At 32.9% G+C, this 25,725-nt stretch overlaps 1 protein-coding gene across 1 annotated transcript in view; it reads right to left on the bottom strand.

The window, feature by feature from the left end:
* The window catches only part of LOC116345157, a 112,635-nt gene that overhangs the window by 52,788 nt on the left and 34,122 nt on the right, over nucleotides 1-25,725 (bottom strand). Inside the window, exon 3 of the mRNA XM_031774289.1 lies at nucleotides 20,260-20,556. Coding sequence (XP_031630149.1) covers nucleotides 20,260-20,262 — 3 coding nt within the window. The 5' untranslated portion in view covers nucleotides 20,263-20,556. The remainder of the gene's footprint in view (nucleotides 1-20,259; nucleotides 20,557-25,725) is intronic.

Raw genomic sequence — 25,725 nt, 5'->3', positions numbered from 1 at the left:
GGCGGTTGGCAAATTTGTAACTAAGTGTGCGTGCACATTCAAAATACAAGCACTGTGTGCGACGCACATTGAGTGTGAGTGTGCACACTACTGTGTGCGTGCACTGACAGAGTGAAAATAACAGCCCTGGTTGTAGTATTCTTTTGGAGTGATGAACAGCAACCACATCTGTTTTGATGAAATTATTTCAATTATTTGCATAATTGTTGTGATTTGACATTCAACATTACAATTGTACCATCGTGCAAAAATGTTGTTCACAATACGAAAATATGTTCGAATTTGAGTTTTGAATGATTTGCTTTATTTCATTTTCCAGCGTTCATTGTATTTCGTTTGTGATTAGTAAATATGTTGTTGAATAAATGTACAAAAGTTTTCACTTGACAATAGTTTCAATGAGTTGAGTCGAGAAATATTTTCTCATAGTTTTGAAAGATCAAGCAACACCAATAGCACAACTATAACATGTTATGTATAAAGGCATAAAAGAATGTTATAATAATCATTTCGGCAAACAATAATTCGACGGGGACTTTTGCGCATCTGTAAGTGTCAAATGTGAGGGCTTTTATCGGACTCTTTAGAGCTTTTTATTAGGAAACCTTTTTTTTTGTTTTCCGACTGACATTCAAAGTGAGAAGAAACAACGTTCGTTGCCATTTATTCTCATTATTGCCTTGAATTTGAATGGCTACCTTCAACTTCTCGAATTTTCCTACTGTGTAGGAACCTTTTGCATTGTATTCAGCTCATTAATAGACAGTTTTTGCACAATGTTTCGGCAATTTTCTTTTGTTTTATTTGCTTTTAAATTTTCCTTGATCAATGTACCGCTGCACTTCATTCCCTTGTCAATCCATATCGAACGTCATTTGCCATTCAATGGCAATGGTTTGAACGACACAAAGCGTGATAAAATGTCTGCGTCTGATTTTGTCTGTGTGTATTTCATCCAATCGACGCTGAACGTGTATATAATTGTGTGTGTGCACTTGCCAAAGTGATGTTCATTTGAATTATTTACCTGTTGTTGTTGTTGGTGGTGTTGCTGATGTTGCTGTGATTTTGTTTTCCGCTATTATTGTTATCATCGTTGTTAAAATTTATTCAAGGCAATGTGCGCACACAATCTTCATCGTTTCTTTGTCATTTGGGTTTTTCGCTTGTTTTTCCTATTCATTTGTAGCAACGGATGTGTCATGGCTGGGGATTATGAAATAATTAAGCAAATCCAAAACGATTGACACCTTTGTTTAATCAGCAGCTTTGTTCATGTTCTCGATATATTTGCTACTAGTGCAAAATACATTGGCTAGCACATGAATGACGTCTATATTTGTTTACTCTGCTATTGTACATTCTGCTTTTCTCTCTCTCTCTCTCTCTCTCTCTCTCTTCATCATAACAATCATTTCCAATTTTACTCCATCTCTCCGTCTCTCAACATTTTGAATTAAATTTTAGAAATAACAAAGTGTAATACGTCAATCAACGACGAATTGGCACTAGAGATGACATTTATGCTATGCATATTATGATGAAAAAAGTTTACAATTATTGAAGCGTTGCGCAACAACGACTGTGTTATTTTTTTTATTAGTATTGAAATGTCTTCGGTGCACTTTTTGTTTCATTGGTTTGTTGTTGTTGTTTTTTTGAATTTATTCGTGAGTGTTTTTTTGTTGCTTTTTTGCTTGTGATGTCTTTCGCTTTTTCTTCAATTGTTTGGTGCCGAGTTTGTTTTTTTCGGGTAATTCAAAGTAACAATAACTTTTTCATCCCATGATTTCAATGTATCAATTTGTTGGACAAATCCATTTTTACTTTTCATGTTTCTTTTTTAATGGATTTATAAACGATACGAGATACGAAATGAAAATGATTATTTTTCTCATTTTTTGTGTTTGTGTGTAATGCAGTCATGCTGTGCGCTTGTTTGTCCCTGTCATGTTGGACATTTGTCAATAGTCGCTAAACTATGCCATCGCTTTATATTTATATGCTTTCTCCAACTCTGCATATATGTCAATCATGACAATTCTGTTCACAATCGACAAACAATAAAAGACACTCAAATAACAACTGAACCAAGAAAATGGATGCAAAAGTCTTTATCTCTTGCGATACGTAATTTTCTACTTCCGTTCTTTTATTTTCTTTTTCTCTCTCTCTTTCTCTGTTTTTTCGACACAAAAAGTATTTTATAATCATTAAATAAATGGACAATTTGATGTTGTCGCTCTTGTAAGTTTCAACGATGTTGCCGAACATAAATTTGAGCGAGCAATGGCGAGCAAATTGTATATCTATGTCTATATTTTATGACATTAGAGAGAAGTTTTGACAATTCTTTCTACTTATCGTACTCATTGTCTTACAAATAACATGCTTTCACTTGTTCATTCATTCTTTTCATATATCTGCAACCCCAGCGTTTTTTTTCTCTTCCTTCCGTTCATTTCAGTTCTTTTCTTGTGTGCTCAGACATTGACGCTACACTTTTGACGGGATGAATGGGACGCAAATTTTTGTTTTATTTCTTGCAAACGTCTATTTAAATAATATCTATGAGATGCAGTTGTTTTTTTTATTATTTTCAATCATGTAAACAAATAAAAGCTTTTTGCTGGCACACGCTTGGAACATGTTGAAAAGTTTTCTTTTATTCTTTTTGACACTTTAAATGTATGAATGAGATTTTTGTCGATATTTAAAACGATTTTAAATTTATTATTCGAATTTTGAACGTTCAAATGTGGACGGTAAATTTGGATGAGCCAAAGTGATACAATTGATTTTTTATAAAAAAATAAATATACTCTCGCAAATATACGTATTCAACATACTGTAAAGCAGGTATCAGTGAAGTGTTTGTGTGCCATTACTTTATTTTGTTTTAAGTTTTTCTGGGTTTTAATGAGTATGTATCTTGAATGTAGTGCTCTTTTTTCTATTTATACATTGCAAACGAATGTTTGCTATCATTTGATTTAAAGACATTTTGCAATTTAATCGCATTACCTAGAATGAATTCAGAAGAAACTTATTCAAAAAGTCTTTTTCAAAGTTCACAGTACTTTTAGATGGCAACTTGAGATCTTTTTTGTCTTCCATTTTGCGCTAGATAAATGTTACGCTCCACTTATTTCATGTTTCGTGCGCCACGTTAAACAAACTGCAGCAAAATAACAGGTCGAAAAATAAATTCACCGCGTCATTGTAGCTATTCTTTTTCTGCCCATTTTCTTTTTTCTTCGTCTTTTTTTTTATTGAATTAATAACAAAACAAACCCAATCTAAATACTTTATAATGACCACAGATGTGCGCTATCCGAAAATAAATACGCAAAAAATGGAAATCGTACGGAAATTAAGCGTGTTGAAAGTCAGACTTTTTTAATGAATCATTTCTCTTGCCGCTATCTCTTCTCCTCTTTCCTTCTCTCTCTCACACACACACACACACTCAATGCCTTCTTTCTTTCTTTCACTTACTCATGCATGTACTTGTGTACATTTGCACACACATTTTCGTTGTTCATTAGCTGAGAATGCTGAATTTCTTTTTGCGTTTTCATATCATTTAATTAGGAAATCATTTGAATGCTGCATCAACAGCAATCGTTTTACGGCAAAGGATATACTTTTTGCTGAACTTTTATATGCGCCTTCCTTTAATCAGTTGGCATTGGTTCTGTTTAATTACTCCAGTAGGCGTCAATAAATTATTTTAATATTACCGCACCATCGACCGAAAATGCGGTAAGCACTTTAATTCAACGAAAACCGTCATTGCATAATCGTATACGGATGAATCGTATTTGAAGATTAACGTTCATTAGTCAATGCGTGTTAAACTCTTTTGGATATGACGAAAATAAAATAAATACAAAAAAAAAAACACCCAGAAAAACTTCATCCCGCTGCTTAAAGAATGGATTATGAATAAACATTTGAAAATGAGAGAAAAAGCAAAACGAAATACGAAAAATAGATATCGAATGATTTGGATTAGAGATAGTATATGCTCGGCACATTTTCCTTTTTCTATATACTACCGATTTGTTCTGCCATAGCACATTCAAAATTATTACGCCAGCATATCTGACAAATGGTGTATAGCAGGATGAAAAAAAATAGTTTTTTTTTTCAGCAGGCAACTATTCAAGCTAAAAATGGCTAGGGAGTACAAATTGCACAGCATAACAAAGAAAATGAGCTATAACAACAACATACGCCATACGGTAAAAATAGTCGACTATTAGTCGATACTCTTGCACATATTTTATCCCCGCTACGCCTATTACACGCTTCTTTTATGTCTCTCTCTCTCTCCACTGCATTCGATGGTCGAGCTTTGGGTAAGCGGATGATGGCACACATAAAATAGCTCAGCAAAACGAGGCTCATAAAAAGCATTTAAGAATCATCATATACAATACAGACTGCAGCAATAGAATCTTTGCGTGAACCTCAACTGGTACGATAGATTGAAAGAAAGACGCCATCGATTCCATTCTCGTTTCACTCGAACATGGGCTCCAAATTTGACATAATCAGCAGCAAAGGAATTTGCATTTGTTACATAATTGTTTATCTTAATTGTGCGATGAAGTTTTGAATTTTCAATAAGTGTGCGTACGTGTATCGTACAGCTGCATCGCTCTATTCATTCAACTAACCTGATGTCAATGTTTTGTCACCCAATGTCTTCTATCGTTGCAAAAACTTTTTGCATCTTGTCAACTTTCCCGTAAATTTATCCGCTTCAATTTATAATGTAAAGTAAATTCAGTGGTAAATATTGAACGAAAAATATGTAACAGCAATGTGCTAAATAAGATACAAATTGGGTGCGTTCATTTAATTGATTCACCATGATATGGTTGCCATGCCTCGTAATTTCAGAACAAATGAACAAATGTCTGGCCCGTGCAAAATTGGTGGTAGACTCACAACTATTGTATATACAATGCACATAATCAAAACGAAGTTTCAACTGCTGCATGTAAGTGTGCGTATGTGTGGCCGTACAGCGTTGCTTTTTTTGCCATTTTCATATATTCTGACTATATTCCATATGTAGAAAAAGCAACGTACATATTTCGACCCATACCATTTATATAAAACAAAATGGAAATGGATGTTGCATTCGATTTTCATTCAATTTTCATTAAAAAAATTCTTCGCTTTGTTTTTTGCCTGATCCTTTGGTCGCTCTCTATCCCCCCCTCTTCCTCTCCGAATTTTTCGTTTGCCTTTCATTTGCGTAGAGTCCGCTGTACATTTCATTTTTGCAATAAATGAAATGACTTCATGCTGTTGTTGTTGTTGTTGCATGTGAGTGCTTTGCATGTAACTTCGTCATAGCGATTCGGAATTTTTGGAGGAAAAATCGCCATAAATCAAGATTCATTCGATTCGTCCGGTGCGCGCGGTTGTGTATTCAATTCAAATCAATTCAATTCAATGAACTTCGCATTCCTGCACTTTTCGTTTGGCATTTCATTTTTCTCCAGCTTACGATTGGATGTTGACCCAAACGGACCTCAACGAAATACTCTCTATAATGCATTCGTTCATTTTTCTTGCTTCCTTTTAATGCTATTTACTGTTTTTCACTGAATCACATTATGTGGTATGGCGTGTCTATGGCTTCGAAACTTCCAGACCTGTGCTCGGCTTCCCTCTCTCTCTCTCTCTCTCCCTCTCTCTCTCTCTCTCTCTCTCTCTCTCTCTCTCTTTCTCTTTCTCTTGAAAAATGTGAATTAGACGTCGGCAGCATTTTGCACTATTACCAACATCGTTTAAAGCATTGAACTAATGCATTGTAACGTGTGGCAGACGGAAATAAAATATATTATTATTTTTTGAATGTGTGTGTGTGTGTGTTTGATGATGTGGCAGAAGCTGAAATGATTTTTCTTCCGTCCGTTTCTTTAGCTGAAGCTCAAGCTCGAGTGCTTTTTAGTGTTGAACTATGAAGTTGAAAATACATTCAGCTGTAGTGAGTTTTGCGATTGTATTGAAAGCCAAATTAAAATTGCTTCAATCTCGATAGAACATAGTTTGGAGTGGATATGTCCTCTCCAACATCAGTACACCATCACAATCTCACCACTGCCACCTTATTGAAAAACTAAAACTCTAGAAAATAACATAAAAACCACTATAAGATCACCAACAACAATGAAATGCTCAACTTTCAACTGTAACTGTTGACAAAAGTCGAAGCAAAAACATCGAAAGACGGCACACGAGAGACAACTTACTTGCATTGTAAAAGATTTATTTTATTTTTTAAAATAAGCGAGAGATATCAAATAAAATTTATATAGAGATTGCACAAAAAAACTTTTTTGTCTCTCTATCTCTTACTCTCGACTCTTGTTATTGACGCAAACGCATGAAAAGAATCGATTGTGATAGTTTAACGGAATGTTCAATGTGAGCGCATGAGCTCTTCAAATGTTCGCATATCACAATATAAAGTTAAAACTAGTGCCTTCTTTCATTTATTTTGGGTGATCCACGGCCTTTTGGCTGAATCATTTGAAAAACTAGATATATTTTCGCTATTTCTTTTTTTTTTGTTTGCTTCATTTCTGCTGTGTCGTCTTCTTATCCATTTTGCTTCAATTTTTCACGTCTGACTTCGTACGAAGGAAATGACCGAGAAAAAAAAATGAAACGAAAAAGAACAACGCTATTGTAACAATTTAGCAAATGAAATTCTTCTCATTATAAATCCGTACAAATATATACAGAATTATACAGAATGTGTGTTATGTGCTCTTTTGTATGAGATACGTAAGCTGTAATTGTGTTTTGCGTTTCGCTAATCAATAAAATGTTCCGTTGAAAATTGTTGTGGATGGGCAACGGTTGTTTCGATGCACCAAAGTTTGGCTGTTGGCGCACAGTGGTTAAGAGTTTTAACTTAATTTAAGCATCAACTGGCAAACAGGAAATTATTTATCGCAATGTACACAAATATATTGTTTACAGTAAACTTTTTACTTGGCTGGCAATGGTTAGCCATTGCTCTATCTCTCTCTCTCACACACACACACACATACACATTCCCTCTCTCTCTCTCTGCGCATTTCTATCTGCATCAAATTCATTTTATTATGTTTTCTTTTGTATTTTGTTTGCTAGATATGGTAACACATTTTTCCGAAAGGCATGAAATGTATGTGTAAGTCTGTTTCTACTTTACATTCTCAATGCACAAAAAAAATAATAATTTTTAAACTGTTTTTGCATTTTATACTGGTGCACATATCTTGCTCTCACTTATATCAGAGTTGTTCATTCGAAAAATGTTCAAATTGTACATTGGTTACAGCTTAAAATGAGGTATTTTGATTGTCGCTTGTTATTATAAGTGATAGTTGTAGTAGTGCAAAATAGCAGATGAAAATAAAAAGAAGTATCAGCAGGCTGTTGTAACACTGTTAAGAGCTTATTTGCCTATGTATGTACTATTTCACATAATTTTCATTTTTGTCATATATATTTCTTTTCTCTCTCTCTTCTTCCTCCCATTTTTCCAGACTGTTGATATAATAAATTAACGCATTTATTGCGAATGTTCCAATTTAATTTTGAACATTTAAAGAGTGGCGCACTAGCAGAGCACAGGAAACCATAAAAACTTAGAATGACAGCCATAAAATTTGTACTGCATGCATTTAAATAATATCAACGTGAAAATTACAAAAGGGGAGATAAATATATGTTTCGTATAGAAAACAACAATTGTGAAATTGAAAGAAAAATATTCACGTTTTCAGCGATTTATCACGTTTATCAGGCAATCAAATTAACGTCGCTCTCAAATGAGTATACACGCTCTATACGGTGTATAACACTTTTTGTTCATATTTTTTTACACTGTTGTCTCATAATTATCCATTGTTGCTAAAAATTTGAAGCAAATAATCTTAGTCTGTTTTGAAGATGCTTGCGACTTTTATTGAGTTTCTTTTTACACAAATGTTAGATAAATACTTTTCGAATGACCGAATAATTGTGCTCACTTTTAAGCGCAACTGAATGGTTATCTTTTGCTTCATTTTCGCTTGTTCATCATTTAAGAATTATAAAAGTCCCTTTTTTTCTCTCTTCCACCTTTTTTTTGCTGGCGTTGTAATATTTATTGATAATTGTACGCAGATATAATGGCCTCGTTTTATTTTTATTTTTTCATTTAATGTGATCTTTTTGCTGATGTTGATTTTTTTTTTGCTTGCGCAAAGTATAGGTAGCAACATTTTTCAGTGAAGCTCTTCTTTTCATTTGGAGCTTTTTTTTCATTTTTGTATGACTCTTGTCTTTTATTGATTCCAACTGTTTTTTTATTGATTGACTAGTTATAACAGCCTTTGTAAATTAGTTCATTTATTTCTATCAATCGTAGACTCTTAAGGATGAAGAGTTGCTATAACTGCAGAAAATAGTTTCTGCCTTGGGTAAAAAATGATATTTTGAAATATTTTTTTTTTGTTTTGAACTTCAAATCACTAGCAAAATAAAAATCAATATTAGGACAACAAAATGCTCCAATTATCATTGGAGAACTCTGGTTCTTTTGCAAGCGACATTTTTACCATATTGGATTTAAGTAAATCCAGAAAATTGATTAATCTTCGGTCCAATGTTTTGTGTTCGTCTTATAATGCTGGTGCGCCGGTTGTTATTTGTAATCGAAGTTAACTATTAATTATTACATACGGTTCATCACACGTGTAGGGCGAAACAATCAACCAAGATTAGTCGAAGCACTAAGTTAATATTAAGAGATTACTTTTGTTGGTTGTTATGAAACATCCATCGTTTCGATATGATTCCGATTGCATGTTAAATAACATCGGTGCTGTTATTTGGCTTGGTCGTGTTTGATGAATAAAATTGTATATGGTTTATTTCAGCATATACATTTAGTCTCTCCGTATTCAATTAATCAAAATACAATACGAGAAAAATAAAGCTTGCTTAAATGCTACTTCTGGCGAATATATATTTGTATTTATTCCATTTCGAATTGGTTTCGAAGTAATTTATGGGATTAGATTGGCATTGGATATTACCGTTTCGAATTTTTGGTGTGACACAGATTGCCAATTTTATTTGGCTGCCGATCGAATACGATATACGAGAATAAAGACATTCACAAATCGAAAAAGAAAATGGAACTTTAATGCAATACGATAATACCAAAATCTACAAATCAATGTAAACATTGATTCATATTACCGTATTCGAATCCGAACTGATTGATCAAAGGCTGGGAAAAGTTTGTGCTTGGATTATTTGTTTTGACTTTGTAAGCAATATCTTAACGCAGTCGGACTTTTGTATACTTTGGGATTGATGTTATTTTTGGAAATTACTCAAATTCTTCATTAACTTTCAATTGATTCAAATGCAATGTCATTTTCAAATTGCATCAATTTATCCGTTTAATTTCTTAATAGCTCAAGATGAATTCCAATGTTTACAATATATTTACATAAGTATTGACTTTTCTATCTATAAATTGGATTGGTTTGCCTACCTAAATATTCTTGACAAAGTCACATCAGAATCACCTGTTCAAATAATAGAATACCTATCGAATCACTTTCAGAAGCTAATGAAAACTCCGGTAATCTTTTAAGAAAAAAAAATACACGAATACCTTAAAATATAGATATAAATTATAGCATGTAAATTAGCCGGATCGTTTATATTACTTTTCCACGGAAATTATTTCGGATAAGTGAAAGTGAAATAATTGAAGATATAAATCAAATATTTATTTCAGTTGGTAGGAGAGAGAGAGAGAGAGAGAGAGAGAGAGAGAGAGAAAAAAATAGTCATGAAGGTAACAAGACTAACAAGAGCTGTTTTTCGGTGTGACGCAGCGCAAATCATTGAAATGGATAAATTCGGGAGAAAATGAGCCATACCAATATCAATCAAAATATGAAAACACTTAAACACATTTCGAAAATTGCCAATAACCATTTTACCCACATCTAGCATACGCACCCGAATCATTCACCGCATAAAGTCATTTACCAATAGAATCGAATAGCAGCATCCATCTATCGATGGTGAGCCCTTCGATCCTTTTTCATTTTCGGAAATGGCTTTTTCTTCCTTTTCACTCGAAGCAAGCAAGCAACCGATGTTTGTGGTATTGACTACTTTTGCCAATGCGTTCTTCTTTCACTTTATTAACACGTTCTATTCGTCTTCATCGTTTTCTATTCCGGCGCATTTAAGGAACGACTTTTCGTCTATATCATTGATTCAATTTTTCACTTTTCAGGCAAAGATGTTGTCAGAATAAACGAGCCTTACATCTATACAACCAACTTTTCTGCTGTCGCTTTCTGTTAAAAACATTGCATTCAATTGTGTTGATGCTGAATTTTTTTTAGAAATTACAATATCCAATCGCACATGAGTGTTGATAAAAGTAAAAAAGGATCATATTTTCGGCACATTTGGTGTACAAAATTTAAAGGAAAATCTGTAAATGATATCATTTCGATGCGGCTGTTCCTACCATTCAATATAACGGCTCTCAAGTTTGAACATTTACGACTATTATCGCTTATACACTATTTTTTTTTATTCCGTGAAAGTTTAAAGAGGAATGAAGAAAAAGAGCGAAACCGAACACAGTCTTTCGTTATGGGAACAAAATGGTAACAAAAGAAATGCCAACACATTTTTTTTGTGAGAGTAAAATGTATTTTAGTACAACACATGCGGATGTATTTAATACACACACATGTTTAAAAGACCATAAACGTCTTAGGATTTTCATTATAGCAGCCATAATAAATCAAAATATAATGTATCAGTATTCTTTGCGCTATCACCTTCATTACGATTAAAATTAATTTTGATCCGTCAATATTTACAAAAAACACTTCCTTCTCGTGCAATTATTGTTATCTCACCTTTTTGATCTGGTCACAGATCAATTAGATTTTCATTTAATTTACTCATTAAATGTAATACGTCTCAGATTCAGTGATGTTGTGCGATTCATTTTAAAGGGGCTAAAAGCCATCGCATCAGGATAATTTCATAACAGGAAGCGCGCATTAATGTAATTAAATACGTTTCATTGTAAACTTTTTCGTGTGACTCGTGCAATGCCAATGTTGACTAGCTTCATCTTTATATATTAAGAAATAGAGGGAATCTTTTTTGATGCGAAATGATTTGAACTAGGATAAAATAAAAATATATCAAAAGTTGGACGGTTGGCTGAAATTTTGGGTGGATGGGGGAGGCGAAGTGCCAAAACTTTATCGGAAGAAATTCGCCAGAAGAACATGGACGCTTACTGACAAAACAATCGAAAAAGAAAATGTAAAAATTGACCGCTTGATGATAATCGAATCGATTATTATAAGGATTCGAGAAAAAACCGACTCGTAAAAACAAAATTGCGTATCTGAATTTTGGTGTATTTTTTCATTTCACATACAGAAAGCATATATATAAATCGAAATTTGGTTGTCTCCAGTATCGTTCTTCAACCAACACTTTTCGACATTTGCAATACGACCTTTCTTTATCGTTCACTCATTTTATTTATATATCGGATTTCGTTACGAATCTTTTATTTTGTTCGAAAATGGCACCAGGCCAAAATGAAATGACACTTGAACAAACACTGCGAACATCCAAAATACAACCTGGATCCGACTTTGTTGTGTAGCAATTTATATTTATGGAATGAGTAGAGCTGAAACGTCACGCAAGTTTTTACACTTACTGTGGGCTAAGTAGAAGCAAACAGTAATGAAATTGGTACGTATGATAGGGTTGGTATATTACATAAATTGATCAATAAATTAATGTACCTAATTTTTAACGAAGAAACACACAGGCATCTGGGGTCTCACATTCGAGAAGAAAAAAAAAGGTTACCAATTTAATGGATGACTGCAACATCTATTATTTATACTTAAACATCTTGTATTACGTGAAAATGAGAAAAATCGTTGAAAAAAAAAACAATCGAAAGTCACAAATTTTTCAAATGGCCGGTTTCTTATCATTTCGAATTGGAGTGATAACATCACATACAATTCTTTTCAATTTTCGTTCGTTTTTCTGTTTCACAACGAACTATTTACGAGCAAATCAATCGATTTTTTTAAATATTTGCTTAAAATTGATAATATTATTTCATATTATTTCAAAGATTTTCGTTAAATAGATGTAATAAATCTAGTTGATTTGATTTATTACACTGAGAAGAAGTGAAAGAAATTAATTATATTTACTTCTTAGATTATATGTCGAATCATATGCTTGATAAACGAATATAGTAGATAACATGAAAATAGAGTTGTTCATTCGCTTTCGTTTTAATAAAAAAAAATTCAAAAAGATCATAAAATGAACCGACAGCACTCTTTTTTTGCTGACTGGTTTCCAAAACTTGCATGATGTATGTATGTGTATATTCCAATGGACACTTCAGATTTTTTTTTTTCAGTTTCTTGATATATTGCATAACTAAGCAAGATTTTAAGTTCTCGAATTATTTGCAAGAGGAATGCATTTATACCAAAATAAAAGCGACCTTTTTATTTTATTGCTTTTTCTGTCTCGAAGAGCAAAAAAGAAAGAAGAATAAGGATTGTGTGCCATCATGACACTGCCATGGTATAAAAAATTACTTCTTGGAATTGTCTGCCAACGTATTAGAATATGACCGACACACCCTTTCATTCAGCTTTTGTTTGGTATTTGTTGATATTAAAACCTTCAAAATGATTTACATGATATCAATTTATTGATTCTGGAATTGTCATGAGTTGAACCTTAAATTTGTTGCTTGTCTGACTCTCGCTTTCTTTTACTTTGTGCCTATGCAATGCAGAGAGAGAGAGAGAGACGTCAATGCGACGAACGCGTTTGAAATTCTATTTATTATCAGGTTCCAAAGCATTGAAAGATGAAAATCTTTTCGGAAATGTATATCTTATTTTGATTTATAAGAAAATTTGTCCCGTAAATAGAATCTCTTCTAACATCTAATTTTCGATGGTGAAAAATTCCAAGTTGCGAATAAAACGGAAGAGCAAATACAAGAAAACCGAAAACAAGACGAATCGTTTCCATGTGCAATAAATATAAAATGACATTCGAATATAATACATTCGAATTGAAACGATTTTACCAACGTGCACACCAAAATTCCAAACACGAACGCGCAACGCTGAATGGTTCTATTTCATTGATTACATTTGGTTGTTTTATACGATTTTCGAAGCGAAAACTCTCACAGCGTGTAAGATCGCTAAAGTATCCTGTATAAGATTGTATCACTCTTTTCCAACCCCCTGTTTTTCAGATGCCATTTTTGCTACACACTTTTTTGTGTGTTTGGCACTCTGGCTCTCTCTCTCTCTCTCTCTCTTTTTTCGCTCTCCTCTCATCGTCCATATTTTTCTATATCATGTGCATAATTTGCTGACATAGCCAAACCAACACACACAAAAATTGTTCCACATGAAATGAAATTCGAAACAAGAACACAACAAATCAAACGCATCGAAGGGAAAAGTATTTATTTTTAGCAACACAAAGCCAATGGACCACTTGCCGATCAATGCGAAAAGATTTATCTATTGGTATTATTTCACTTTTCCGTTAACTCACTAAGGGCAAAGGGAAATAGAAATGGCAAATAGTATTGAACTGAACACTTATGATTTAAAATGTGAAATGTCATGGTCTTATGTGTGATGCCTTTATTGTCAGTATCATTATCAGTACACACTGAACAATTTTTTTTTTCTTTGATATCGTAACATTGGATAAATATTGGATACACAAACAGTTTAGTTCCGAATGTAACACGATTTTCTATCGAATTTGGTGATTTTCAATTTATCGGTGTGCAAATGCAATCATGTTTTGTTGTTGTTGTTGGCATTTGGTGTTATTTTGCATTTATCAAACTTCATTTGTTCTATTGGCGACGAGTTTAGATATCTACGCGTACTATTGCTCTAAGAGCGTACCTTTTTTTTGTCGAAAGACTTGAACATGTGATAAGTGAGCATCAAATGGACCTGAAAACTTTGATTTGTCACCGAATTACTTATTGGCGCAGTTCAATTTTTCTTTTCAATGTTTGTGCGACGGTTCGATGATCACGTGAAAAGTATTGAACGAAAAAAGTATCCATAAAAAGTTACCCGATTTCGTTCGATGGGTTGCTTGGTATTGTGATTTTCAATCAATTGTGTCGAAATTTACACAAATGATCCAGGTGGGTGCCAAATGGTGAAATGCTATTTTTTATTTTCCACCACCGATTTTTCATTCGGCACAACCATAGTTTTGCAGATACTTTGAACATTTATTGTTGAACCGTCTTTTCCGTGCATTTTTTTTTCTTTTCTCACTTATCTATTCCGAAGAAATTTGGTGTCATTCGCTAGGTCATAGATATCATTTCGATTTTGTTGAAGCACTCTATATATTCGGATGTTTGTTTACTGGATACACTGCAAATAGATTAATTTCATCTTCTCATTCAAGGGAAAAGCGGTAGCTGTTAAGACGACAGGTCAAATGTGAAGAAGTCACTCGAGCTTTCCTTTTGGGTCCATTTTATTAATAGATTTAAAGGATTTGTATAACTTGTAAATGGAAGATACTTGAACATTTTTGACTTTGGAATGTCTTTCAACCTGAAACTTTCAGGCAAACAAAATTTGTAGTGGATTCACAAATGCTTGAGTATATACATATGTGTGTTTGTGTGTTATCACAAAAAGACAATTTGAATTTGTAAACCATAAACCTACTTTTGTCGAATGTATTGTGTTAAAAAGCAGTTAAGTCGCAGCGCAAATTGTTTAATTCTTATGCTTATTAATGTGTATGGTTCGTGTGAATTCAATAGCTATCAATGTGTAGCATAAAATTGTATTTACATATGAGTGAATAGAGCGAAAATGTGCATGCACAATATGGCCGGTATTAGAAATACTTGGCATTGGATGTGTTGTATCTTTATGATGAATCTGCTTAAAATGGTTGTGTTTATTCTTTGTACAAAATTATCTGCCATATGAATAATCTGTGCATGAAGATTGTGTGTGTGTGTGTGTGTGACAATCATATGTATGATCGCACATGGTATTGGCAATCATAATGAATACGACGACCATAATCCAAATAATGCAAAAGTACACAATGGTGTTGAGTGAATGATGCCAATGTTTGCTTGACCGACGTGCCCAAATCAAACAGATGATGTACATCACATTGAGCACCGTCACAACAACGTATCACAACGAATTGGTTTAATGTACAGATCACCAAACAGGTGGACAATAAAAACAATAGCAATAAAGGATCTCTCATATTGACATTATTTGTATTTGGCATAGAAAATGAGAGCAAAGCGATTATATTTGTGTACGAAAACTATTTTCAGAATAGAAATGAAAATAAAAAATTGTAAATGAAACGCTGGGAAAATGGGATTGTATTGCGATGCAATCTCTTATCCAAATGTTTGTTTGTTTTGCACTTTGTATTTCGTCACCATTCAATCTATCCGATTCGAGGCGGCTGCAAGCGTTTAAGCCAGGCAGATAGAATAGCATCTATATTTTGTGTGTCGCCTGCCCGTAGTTTGGTTCAGCGCCTTAAATATACATTATGTACGAGAAATTGTAATGGTAAACTCACACGACACGATTTAGCTACAAAATACGTACGAGCAACATGCGAATCTCAATACGAACCGTATACGGTTTTGAATGACTGCTTTTTGCATACATTTATTGTAAATCGGCGCTAGATTAGAAATCAGCCACAACCACCGCATTCACTACTGACGTCAACGCAAATATGGCGCAAGGGGAAGTATGCAAATATAATTAATGGTTTGGTTTCCAGACTTAAAATTTTAATGTTTTAAATACATTAACATCGAATCGCACATGTGGAACGGTATATCTACGATATGCACATCGATTTACATAAACAAATACACATACATATACACACCATTTCGCTTTTCGAATAATGATGAATTTTGAAGTATGAAGCTCTAATTTTCGAGAATAAAATCAACAGTATCCAAACACGATTAGACCGAGCCGAACAATCATTGATGACGATTTAAATTATTTATAAAACAGCATTTTGAGTCAACAACCATTAACGGCTTACATGCTTTTTCAATAGCTATACCGTCTCACTTAATGTCCATATTCATTATTATTAGCTACTGATTTTGGTGTCATTGATCTAAATCCAGTATATCTGATTGTCACACATTCATATTCTATCCAGAATAAAACATTTTTAGCAAAACAAATCTATATGAATTACACTCATTGTTTTCATCTGTCTTCAATGATTTTAAATAATCTATCGAATCGATTGGAATGAGAAATATATTTAAAATACTTCATGTCTTTAAACCAATGTAAGCTGTGTTTCTATAGAATAATTTCAAGTCTAATTTGGTAACCACACATGTGCGTCGGGAGGTGTCCGGTTTGAACCCCTTCCGATGAAAACTTTTTTTTACAAATCTAACTCGAGTGTTTAAAAATCTAGCAAGAATACACTGATTTTTAAGTGGTTTTTTGTCAAACTTGCAAAATTTCCGCTTTTTCCGCTCACGAACATGCATTTTCACATGATTTTCTCATACAAAATCACATAAATACCCCCGAGATTGATTTTAAGTGACCCCCCTTTGATGGACAAACCGTGCGCACGTCTGTTGATAACTGCCACTACTTAATTGGAAGTAATCTTACTTGAATAGTGCTAATTTCAATTTATAATGAAAATAGGAAAAGTGATGTACTTAAATATTATATTGACTGGGTTGTATGCTACCAAAAGTATAATTGAACTTCATAATGCTGGTCAGTATGAGAGAATTAAGCAAACTTATTCAATTATCGAAAAGATATCGATTACACACATCAATGCGATTTCAATCGATGCATCCAAAGAATATTATATTAATTTATTTATTAAAGAGTTTTATGAGTTTGTAATTTGAACGATGAATCAGTAAATAGCCCGAGAGACACTTTGCAAAGGTTCCATCAATTCCCTTGTGAATAGCGATATTTTTTCAAATTTTGATTACAATTAAATTAGAGTGAATTGTCCCTCATGATTTTTAGCACACATAGCAAAATGTTAGAAGTTCTCAATAAATGATTGACAATAATTAGCCGGCTACCATCAACATGGTATCAAGATTTCTCTTGTCCTTTTATTTTTCTTCTTCAACATCTTTTGCCTAGAAAGCGATTACCCTTTTTCCACGAAACTGCAGCGGAGGGTTGACGATTAATATTATAACCAATGTTTTACACGCACCCCATTCTATCTTTTGGTTTCATTCGTTTTGCAAATGGAATCGAATTGCGTTTTCGTTTGTACATTAACAACTTGTTTTTTTTTTCTGTGCACACAAATTGGTTTCGCTGCCTGTGCGGTACACTATTATTAGCGCTAAAAAGTTACCGCCATCTCTTTCCATTTGTGTAATTGCGATCCCGATTGCCATGTGCCTGGAAAATGAACAGTCTCGTCAACTAGATCTGACGAATAATTGTCAAAAAGTTGTCGACTCTTTAATCAACATATTTAAGTACACGAAATTTCTTTTTTTTTTGCTTCTTCTTCTTCTTCCTAATGGTAAAATAAGGATTTGCGACACGAATATTCTATTTCAACATTATTTAAGTTTCTGCTCAAAGGCAATCAAACGAAGAAAGGGAATCAAATGGAGCCAATGTCGTTTTGCATTTTCACAACATGCTATAATTGGCCAGAACGAATGAATGATGGCTATTGCACATTTTTGTAATGATGAAAATTGTGAAAATACGCAGAGTCCCCCGCACCATTCTTTCCGCCCCAAACAATTCCAATGTAATGCGAACACAAATTGTCGCTCATAAATACTTCACACGGAATATTGTAATCAATCATGTATTGTTGTTTTAGGTCGACAATGGCGCACAACAGGCGATACAAGTAAAAGAAAATAATACAAGAAGAAAAAAAATAACAGAAATGGTGGAAAAAGACATTGCCATACGAAATGTGAAGTTAAAACTTTTTCTGATTTTTTTTTCTTTCTCTCTGCTATCGTGTTTTTTTTATTATTATTTTTGGTTACGTGTTTCTTAGCACACGATGCCGACGCGTAATAAACTGCTGAAACGGAATCATGATAAGGAAAAAGGTCGTGCATAGATGAAGACGAATAAAATTATGCTGCCATACAAATATATATATAAAATCTTAACGGCATTTATTTCAAAAAGATGAAAAACGACGGCCAAGTAAATATAGCTGTATAGCCTATAGGTTAAGAAAATGAACAATGACACAAAAATGCGCTATATTGCAGATAAACTTTTATAATGATGATGGTGATGAGGTATCATCGAGATATTCGCATAATGGAAATTTATAATTGCGAATAAATTCGCGTTGCTTTCTTCTTTTCAATGATGCTAATGGAAACGATCAAAATTATGACGAAAAATGAAAAATTATTTCAAAATCCGAACTTCGATGAATTTAATACAGAATATTTCGACATAATCTAACTTTTGAACATTTTTCATGGTTGATTTCGAACGCACAAAATACAATGTGACATTCATTTTTTGTTTTGTTCAAAAATGAAATGGTTTTTTTTTACACATTTGGTGATAAATTGTGCCGTTATTGCGACAGAGTGTTTCTATCAATGTCTTATTACATATAAATATAAAAATTTTTGGCCCTTCGGCATCTTTATCCTGGCTTTAGCTATGGCAAAATTTTAATATGAATTTCCATACTTAACTCTCAATCGTGTAGTATACGACTTCAGTAAAAAAAAATGACTCTTGACTTGTTTCCATTTTGAACGTTCCAAAAATAAACATTAATTTTAAAATTGTCAAAATACAGTCAGTGCAATTGAATGAAATAAAATGTGACTTATTTTCTGCTTAAAAAGAGAAATATTCATCATTGAGTAAGGATTTTTCCGGTATGGCAAAATTATAGGTGTTGAAGGGACTTTTTTGAGGGGGGTGGTTTAGTGACAAAATTCTGTGGGGGCTAAATTCTCGCCAAAATCAATTTTATACAGGGTAAAAGGGGTTCGGATCAGAGTTGATGACCTATTTTAGGTCCTTAATTTTTCGGCAAAAAAACTGAGAAAACCTATCGGTTTTTGGTTCCACTCGTCAAGACGACGTCAACACCTACAAAATAATGATTTGATCACACATAAAAAAGAACTAGAAAATAAATGGAATAATTCATCTTATACAATGTTTAAGTGTGATTATTAGGCTTTTGATAATTTCTTTCTTTACATCATTTCAATGTAGCAGCGTCATTAAAATAAAAGAAAAACCTATGAAAATAATTATGTCATAAATCCTTCTCTTGTATTTGAGTTTTGTGTTTCATTGCATCGTAATTGAATTAACTAGTGACGATGATGTCGTTATATTGCTTCTTTATAGTTATGTATAGCCATTGAAGGCTGTTCAATGTGTAAAACTATCATTTTTGCTTTGAAGAATTTACGTTTTTTTGCTTGCAAATTTTAAAGTGAATAACTTCAAAAACATGTGAGAAACACAAAAAAAAAATCTCACACGAAACAAAGACGAGAAAAATCCTTATTAAATCTACTCTCCTTTTCCATTTTACCTAAATAGCACTCAAAAATGAGAATGTATATTTGTATCTCACATTCTTTCATTATTTCATTCAAACTCGTTTAAACTAAATGGATATCTATGACGGAGAACTTGAGCTCACAGCACACCGATATTATATAAAATATATTCTCAACTTTCTCAACTAAAGCTAGAGAGTTGTTCATAAGATCTTTGCTTGAAAGAACTAGTTGGCCAACTTGGTGTATTTTTTTTCTTCTCTTTCATCTTCTTTCTTTATTGAGAACTGAGAACCATAGCCTATAATGTTCTTTTTCATTATTTAAACTCACTAACACTTCAATGAGTGAAGGACTATTTTAAAAGATAATTAAAATTATAAAAATATTACGTAGATTCAAACATTGTGATAAAATGAAAGTGGGTTCTTTTCTTTTCCGTTTGTTTGTGAAGCGATACTTTGTTAGTTTTTTTTTTTAAATTGTAACCAGTCGTTAAGAGTGGGCTTGAATTTTATTAGCATTCATAAAAAATTACTTACCATTGAAGACGTTGTTACTTTGTGTGCAAATTTAATGAATGTTATTTATGAAAAGTTCATTTATGTAATTTAAAACGTGGATTGCATTGACTATGTGTACCGCAAAGACCGCATATCATTTCATCCACACATCGATATGAATGTGCTGCACGTTTTATCAGTGTTAAATTATTGTTTCGAAAACTGATGTCACACTACGCTGTCACCGAAAGGTTAAATTTGCACAATTAACATTTGAAAATATCGAGCAGCCAATATGAGTTCAATTAATGCAGTTTTCAACATCAAATCTCCGTCCTGAAATGAAAATAAATGACAGAATTAGGTACCGGTTGTTTTTTTGCTCAGCATTTCAATTTGTGTTGGTTAAATGCATTTTGCCGTAGATGTTTTATCGATAATATTTTTGGTCGTGTGGTGATTGAAAACGACAGCTTTGGGAAATTGCATTTTTGGGGATTAAATCATAAGAACTTGTTTCAAATCAGTGCAGTTGAAAGTTTGAAAATGCAACGATGTGCACTAGTTGTCGTCAACAGTATTTTAGTTTGTTTTCTTCATTTTTTTTTAATCAGCCACAAAATGAGCTTAAATGTTGTTGTTGTAAGACGTACGCTACAGATATTCACTAACAGATTTCCACTTTACAAACTGTCAACGATGAAAACCATGGACAGACACTTTTATGCCATATTAGTAATAAACGAAGTGCAAGGAGAAACTAGTCAAAATGTGATATCAGCTGAAAGTGTATAACTTCATAAAATAGCAATTGGATAACTACCATATGACTGTTGAATTTCCGTTCTCATTGACTTTATCGTTAACCCAGTTTTTTTTTTATGTGTGTGCACTTCAACTGCAGAAAAATAATTTCGAACGGCATCTTTCACTAATTACAAAAGCATTTTTTATTGGACTACAAAATAAGTCAAAGAAATAAAAAAAAAAACAATTAAAGATAACCCAAGAGTCTTGAAAAAAGTGTTTGCCAATCAGCTCGAAATTATGAGCTAAAATCAATTGCAAAGGAAACCATTAATTATTGCAAATAGTTGAACTAATTATAAAACTTTGATTATAAAAATATGAAGAAAAAAAAACCAACGATAAATAGAAGGGCATTCCGAAATCAACGTTTGTACAGTTCTCTTTTATGGCTCATAAAAAATGCTATAAAAACTGTATCAAGCGCAGAAAACAACGTTCGCTAAAACAGATTGTGCTGCTCATACAATCGATGATGAGTCAATGGTCTCAATAAATCGATGAGTCTTCACCGATTTTATGAAGACGATCACTGTGTGAGTGAACGCATGCAATGCTGACGAACTGCAAATATGTTCAAATAAAATATGTCAAGTTTGTAATGGATCCAGCTTTGAAAATAAATTATTGAAAAAATGCATATTCTTTATCATTGATATAAATTGAATTGGATTTGGTTTGAGAAACTGATTGTACTCTATTTGCCATTGCGTCACACTAATTGGTTTGTTTGATGCGAATAATATCGATGCATTTAAATTCAAATTGTTTCCAATTACGATGCACACCATGCTTTGTGAATACGAAATAAAGTCCTATTTGTACATATTTTTGTCAGTGTGTGTTTTTTTTAAAAATAAAATAATGCTAATCGATCATTATTATTTTCGATGAACCGTTTTTCATAGCTTAAAATGTACTAACCGTTGCCGGTCGTCAATATAACCAGCACATAAAGAATAATGTTGAGAGTTTGCCATGTGACTGAAACAGTTAAACGTTTTTCCACGCATAAATATGTTGATAAACCTGCTCCAGACAAGTTGTTGAGCATGGTACAAACAATATTTTCACATTTCTCTTGTTGCCGGTTAAGAGAAAGAGTATTTCAAAGAGAAACGCAAAGGGACTGCACAATATTTGTGTATTTACGTTTTTACGTTCGAAACGTCCTGGCATGGAGACCACAAATTAATTTTCAGAGCTTAAATGATATCCCGTCTTTCAATGTAAAAAAAGAAGGGAGAGAGAGGCGAATCCGAATGAGAAGCTCATTTTGTTCCAACAATTTCAATCCTGAACGATTTATTGTGGTAATATAAATAATTGATTTCTTCGTTTATCGAGCTTTGGTTGCATTAGCGCTATAGATGGATTGTGATGTATTCTATATCGCAAAGTCGTTTGGCAATCGTTTGGCAATCGTTTGGCTATGATAGGAAAATTTGTACAACTACAAATGCTACTGTTTGGATAGCATTCCGTATCGCCCAATCGTCATCGTAAATAAAGAGCACCTTGCGATTATCCCCCATTTTGATTATGCAATCATGAGAAAATAAACGTATAAACATTCATTCGCATGATGATGTGCTCTTTTTTTTCCTTTCCTAAAAACTGTTCAACCGTTCTCTTAGTTTACACTGTTCAAATATATGGAAATCATTCAACGTATTTGAAGTTGCAACGAATTACACAGTTCGTAGCAAAATCACTTTTTCTGTGTTTGTGTGCGTTCTGACTCACAATTCATAACACAAACGTATTCTTCTGCATAACATTTGAATTACGAATCCTTTTATAATCCATATAGTTCTTCTTATTCAATCCATCAGCTTGGAATGGTCGAAGGGCAATCACTGCTATGCTTTATGTTTCTATCTTTCAAACATCATTTCATTCTTCTTCTTCTTTTTTTCTCTTCTCGGAAAAAATTTCTTTACAAAATAGAAAATTGAAAATGTGCAGCTGAAAGGCATGTTGAAATGAATATTATTCCATTCGAAGTGACTAAGCCGAGGCCAACACAGTCTTCAATAATAATATTTAGTTCATGGCAATGTACAAGAGCAAAAAAATAACATAATACGTTCGGATTCAGTTCGGAATTTGTGCACCGCTACAACACAAAATTTTGACATTTGTCCACTTTATTCTGCTTTACTGTTGAAATTCAATTTTCTCTATATGTTTTCGCTTCAAAATGCATCTAAGATTTATATAAGATAAGAAAAGTATGACCTGAATTCACACGATAAAATCGAGAAAAGCGAAAACCAGTGTAAAATTTCGTTTTATGATTTTATGAGTGATTTTCTACAACATATTACTCCAATTCTCATTCCGGCAAACGCCAAAAGAATGAATGAATTAGTCTTGAAACACATAAACGACAATGACAATGCTCTCACATTGCATGAACACATCTGCTTTCGATTGAACATGGTATGTTACAAAACATTTGGCTAGCCCATTCATTTTCCCTTTTCTCAATTTCACCGAGAACTGTTTTCTGGTGGCCACTCTCTGTTATTACAAATACGATATATTCATAGATACGAGTACGTGCTCTCATGTTTTAGTGTGCACAGACACATCTAGCTGTCTATCGTCATTTCAATGAATATTATATATATATATACTCAATGCATTGTATATGTATATACACAGAAAAACTTTTTCCACGTCATAAATAGATAGCAAACAGTCTGTTTGTTGTATTACCATTGCGGTTTAGTCGGGCACTTTTCGAGATGTTTGTGTGCAAATTGTTTACCCTTATGAAAATGAACTATATTAGAAATGCCAACAGAAATAAACTTTATTTACATTTTATATATTTTTAGCTAAAGTCGGTTTATAAGTACGTCAATGGCAAAGATGCTCCAACATAACAAGAAGGCCCAACGATGCACCGGATTTCTATGCCGCATATGTGCTATTTCCGGATGTTTTCTGCCCAGAAAGTGAGTATACAGTCTTTTTCATACGCTGTAAAAAATCTCACGCACAAATCAGAAGATAATTATTATCTTTTTCGCAAAAATTATGAATTCTGATTTTACTGGATTGAATTTGAGCCTTAATTCCAGACACAACTTTATTGTATTTAAGAATGAACGAAACACATCCTCATACCAAGTAGGTTTGTCGAATGTTGTTTTTGAAGTCTGTCGCATCATAATGTTTATTACTTATTGATTTACTGAGAATTTTAGCAAAACTAAAATAACAACAAATTTGGATTTTCGCAAATGTTTTGCAAACTCCTCATACAATCCATTAAATTCATGAACACATGCATGCAAAGTGTATGTACAATGTACATCGTCCATGTTGTAGAGAAAAATGGCATGGATATAATTAAACCGAAATTTACGATAGGTACGGTATAATGGATGATACTAAAATGGAATTCTCTCCTTTATATACGATGAGAATTAAGAAAACCGAAGTAAATGTATATTCTGTTAAATTATGCATTTTTTTCTATTTTACATAATGGTATGGAAATGCTCTATATCCCGTTGCATCTCGCTTCCAAAAAACTGCAATTCCAACTTGGAACGAAATCGAATCGGTCAGAATGTTGTAAAAACGTTATCTGTTGTGACGTTCAAATCAATTTTTCAAAGCTCATTTTCTCCATTTGAAAAGTATTTTGTATTTACTATCGTTTTCTGGTCGATAAAAAATGTTGTATTTTCAATAGTCTGTTTCTTTTTTCTCAATTCAAGTGTTTATTTTGACTCTAACAATTTGAGTCTTTTTAACCCTTTTGCAAATATTCGTTTCCATCTTGTTTCACATGTTGAAATCCTCTTATCCGATTCGTTCAGTAAAACAGATATTTCATTACTTCTTTATGTACTTGTTCCAAAATTCTGGGATTTGAGTACAGCTTTTCAGGGTGTTGAATGTTACTCTATCGTTGTATCGTCTAAAAAGTATAAAATGTGGGTGCAGATTTTTTTCTCTCTCTCTCTTAAACATTATGCATTAATCATCATATAGAACACCAATCTGACAATTACTAATCAAAGCATTCATAATTAATCATTGTAGACTGAACGTTAGGTGCATTTTTCTATGTAAAGGATTATGGTGTATGCGTCCAAAGTTTTATGTTTCGGACATGTAATACTATGTAAACACAAAGTATTAAATCCCAAAAGATACAAACATCCCTAATAAGTATTTAAAAAAATGGACAAAAATACTTTTTAATGCAACTTGAAATAGAATAACTAAATCATTTTTATTTTATTTTTTGAAATAATACAGTTTTATCCTAAAAATGTGCATGTGTTTGAAATTTAATATTTGAAATAATTTAGAGAAAAGATACGTTAAAAAATACGTTTTTCAGCCTAAAAGTATTACGAAATATTCGTCATATTGGTCCATTAATGTGAAAACTGCATACATTCAAAATGCAACACTGCCAAAATCATAAGTTTTCACATTTTAAGTGCCCAGTGTCCATGATAGATTAAAAAAACACCGACTGACTACATCGAAATGGTGCCAGTTTCGATTCGGTTTTTCATGAATTCATTTCAGGTTTTTTTCTGCATTGAAACGTTTTTGGTCTTTAACTCCATTTTCGGCGCTTTTGGTATGTCGAATATGTTGAACGCTCATTTAAGCATTCCATTGCGTTGATATTCATTTCTATAACCTAACTAGGTCCACCTA

This window comes from Contarinia nasturtii, unplaced genomic scaffold (assembly GCF_009176525.2).
Source record: "Contarinia nasturtii isolate CC-2019 unplaced genomic scaffold, AAFC_CNas_1.1 Cnas_scaffold_1240, whole genome shotgun sequence".
Lineage (NCBI taxonomy): Eukaryota > Metazoa > Arthropoda > Insecta > Diptera > Cecidomyiidae > Contarinia > Contarinia nasturtii.
This window is presented reverse-complemented; position numbering and strand designations above follow the sequence as displayed.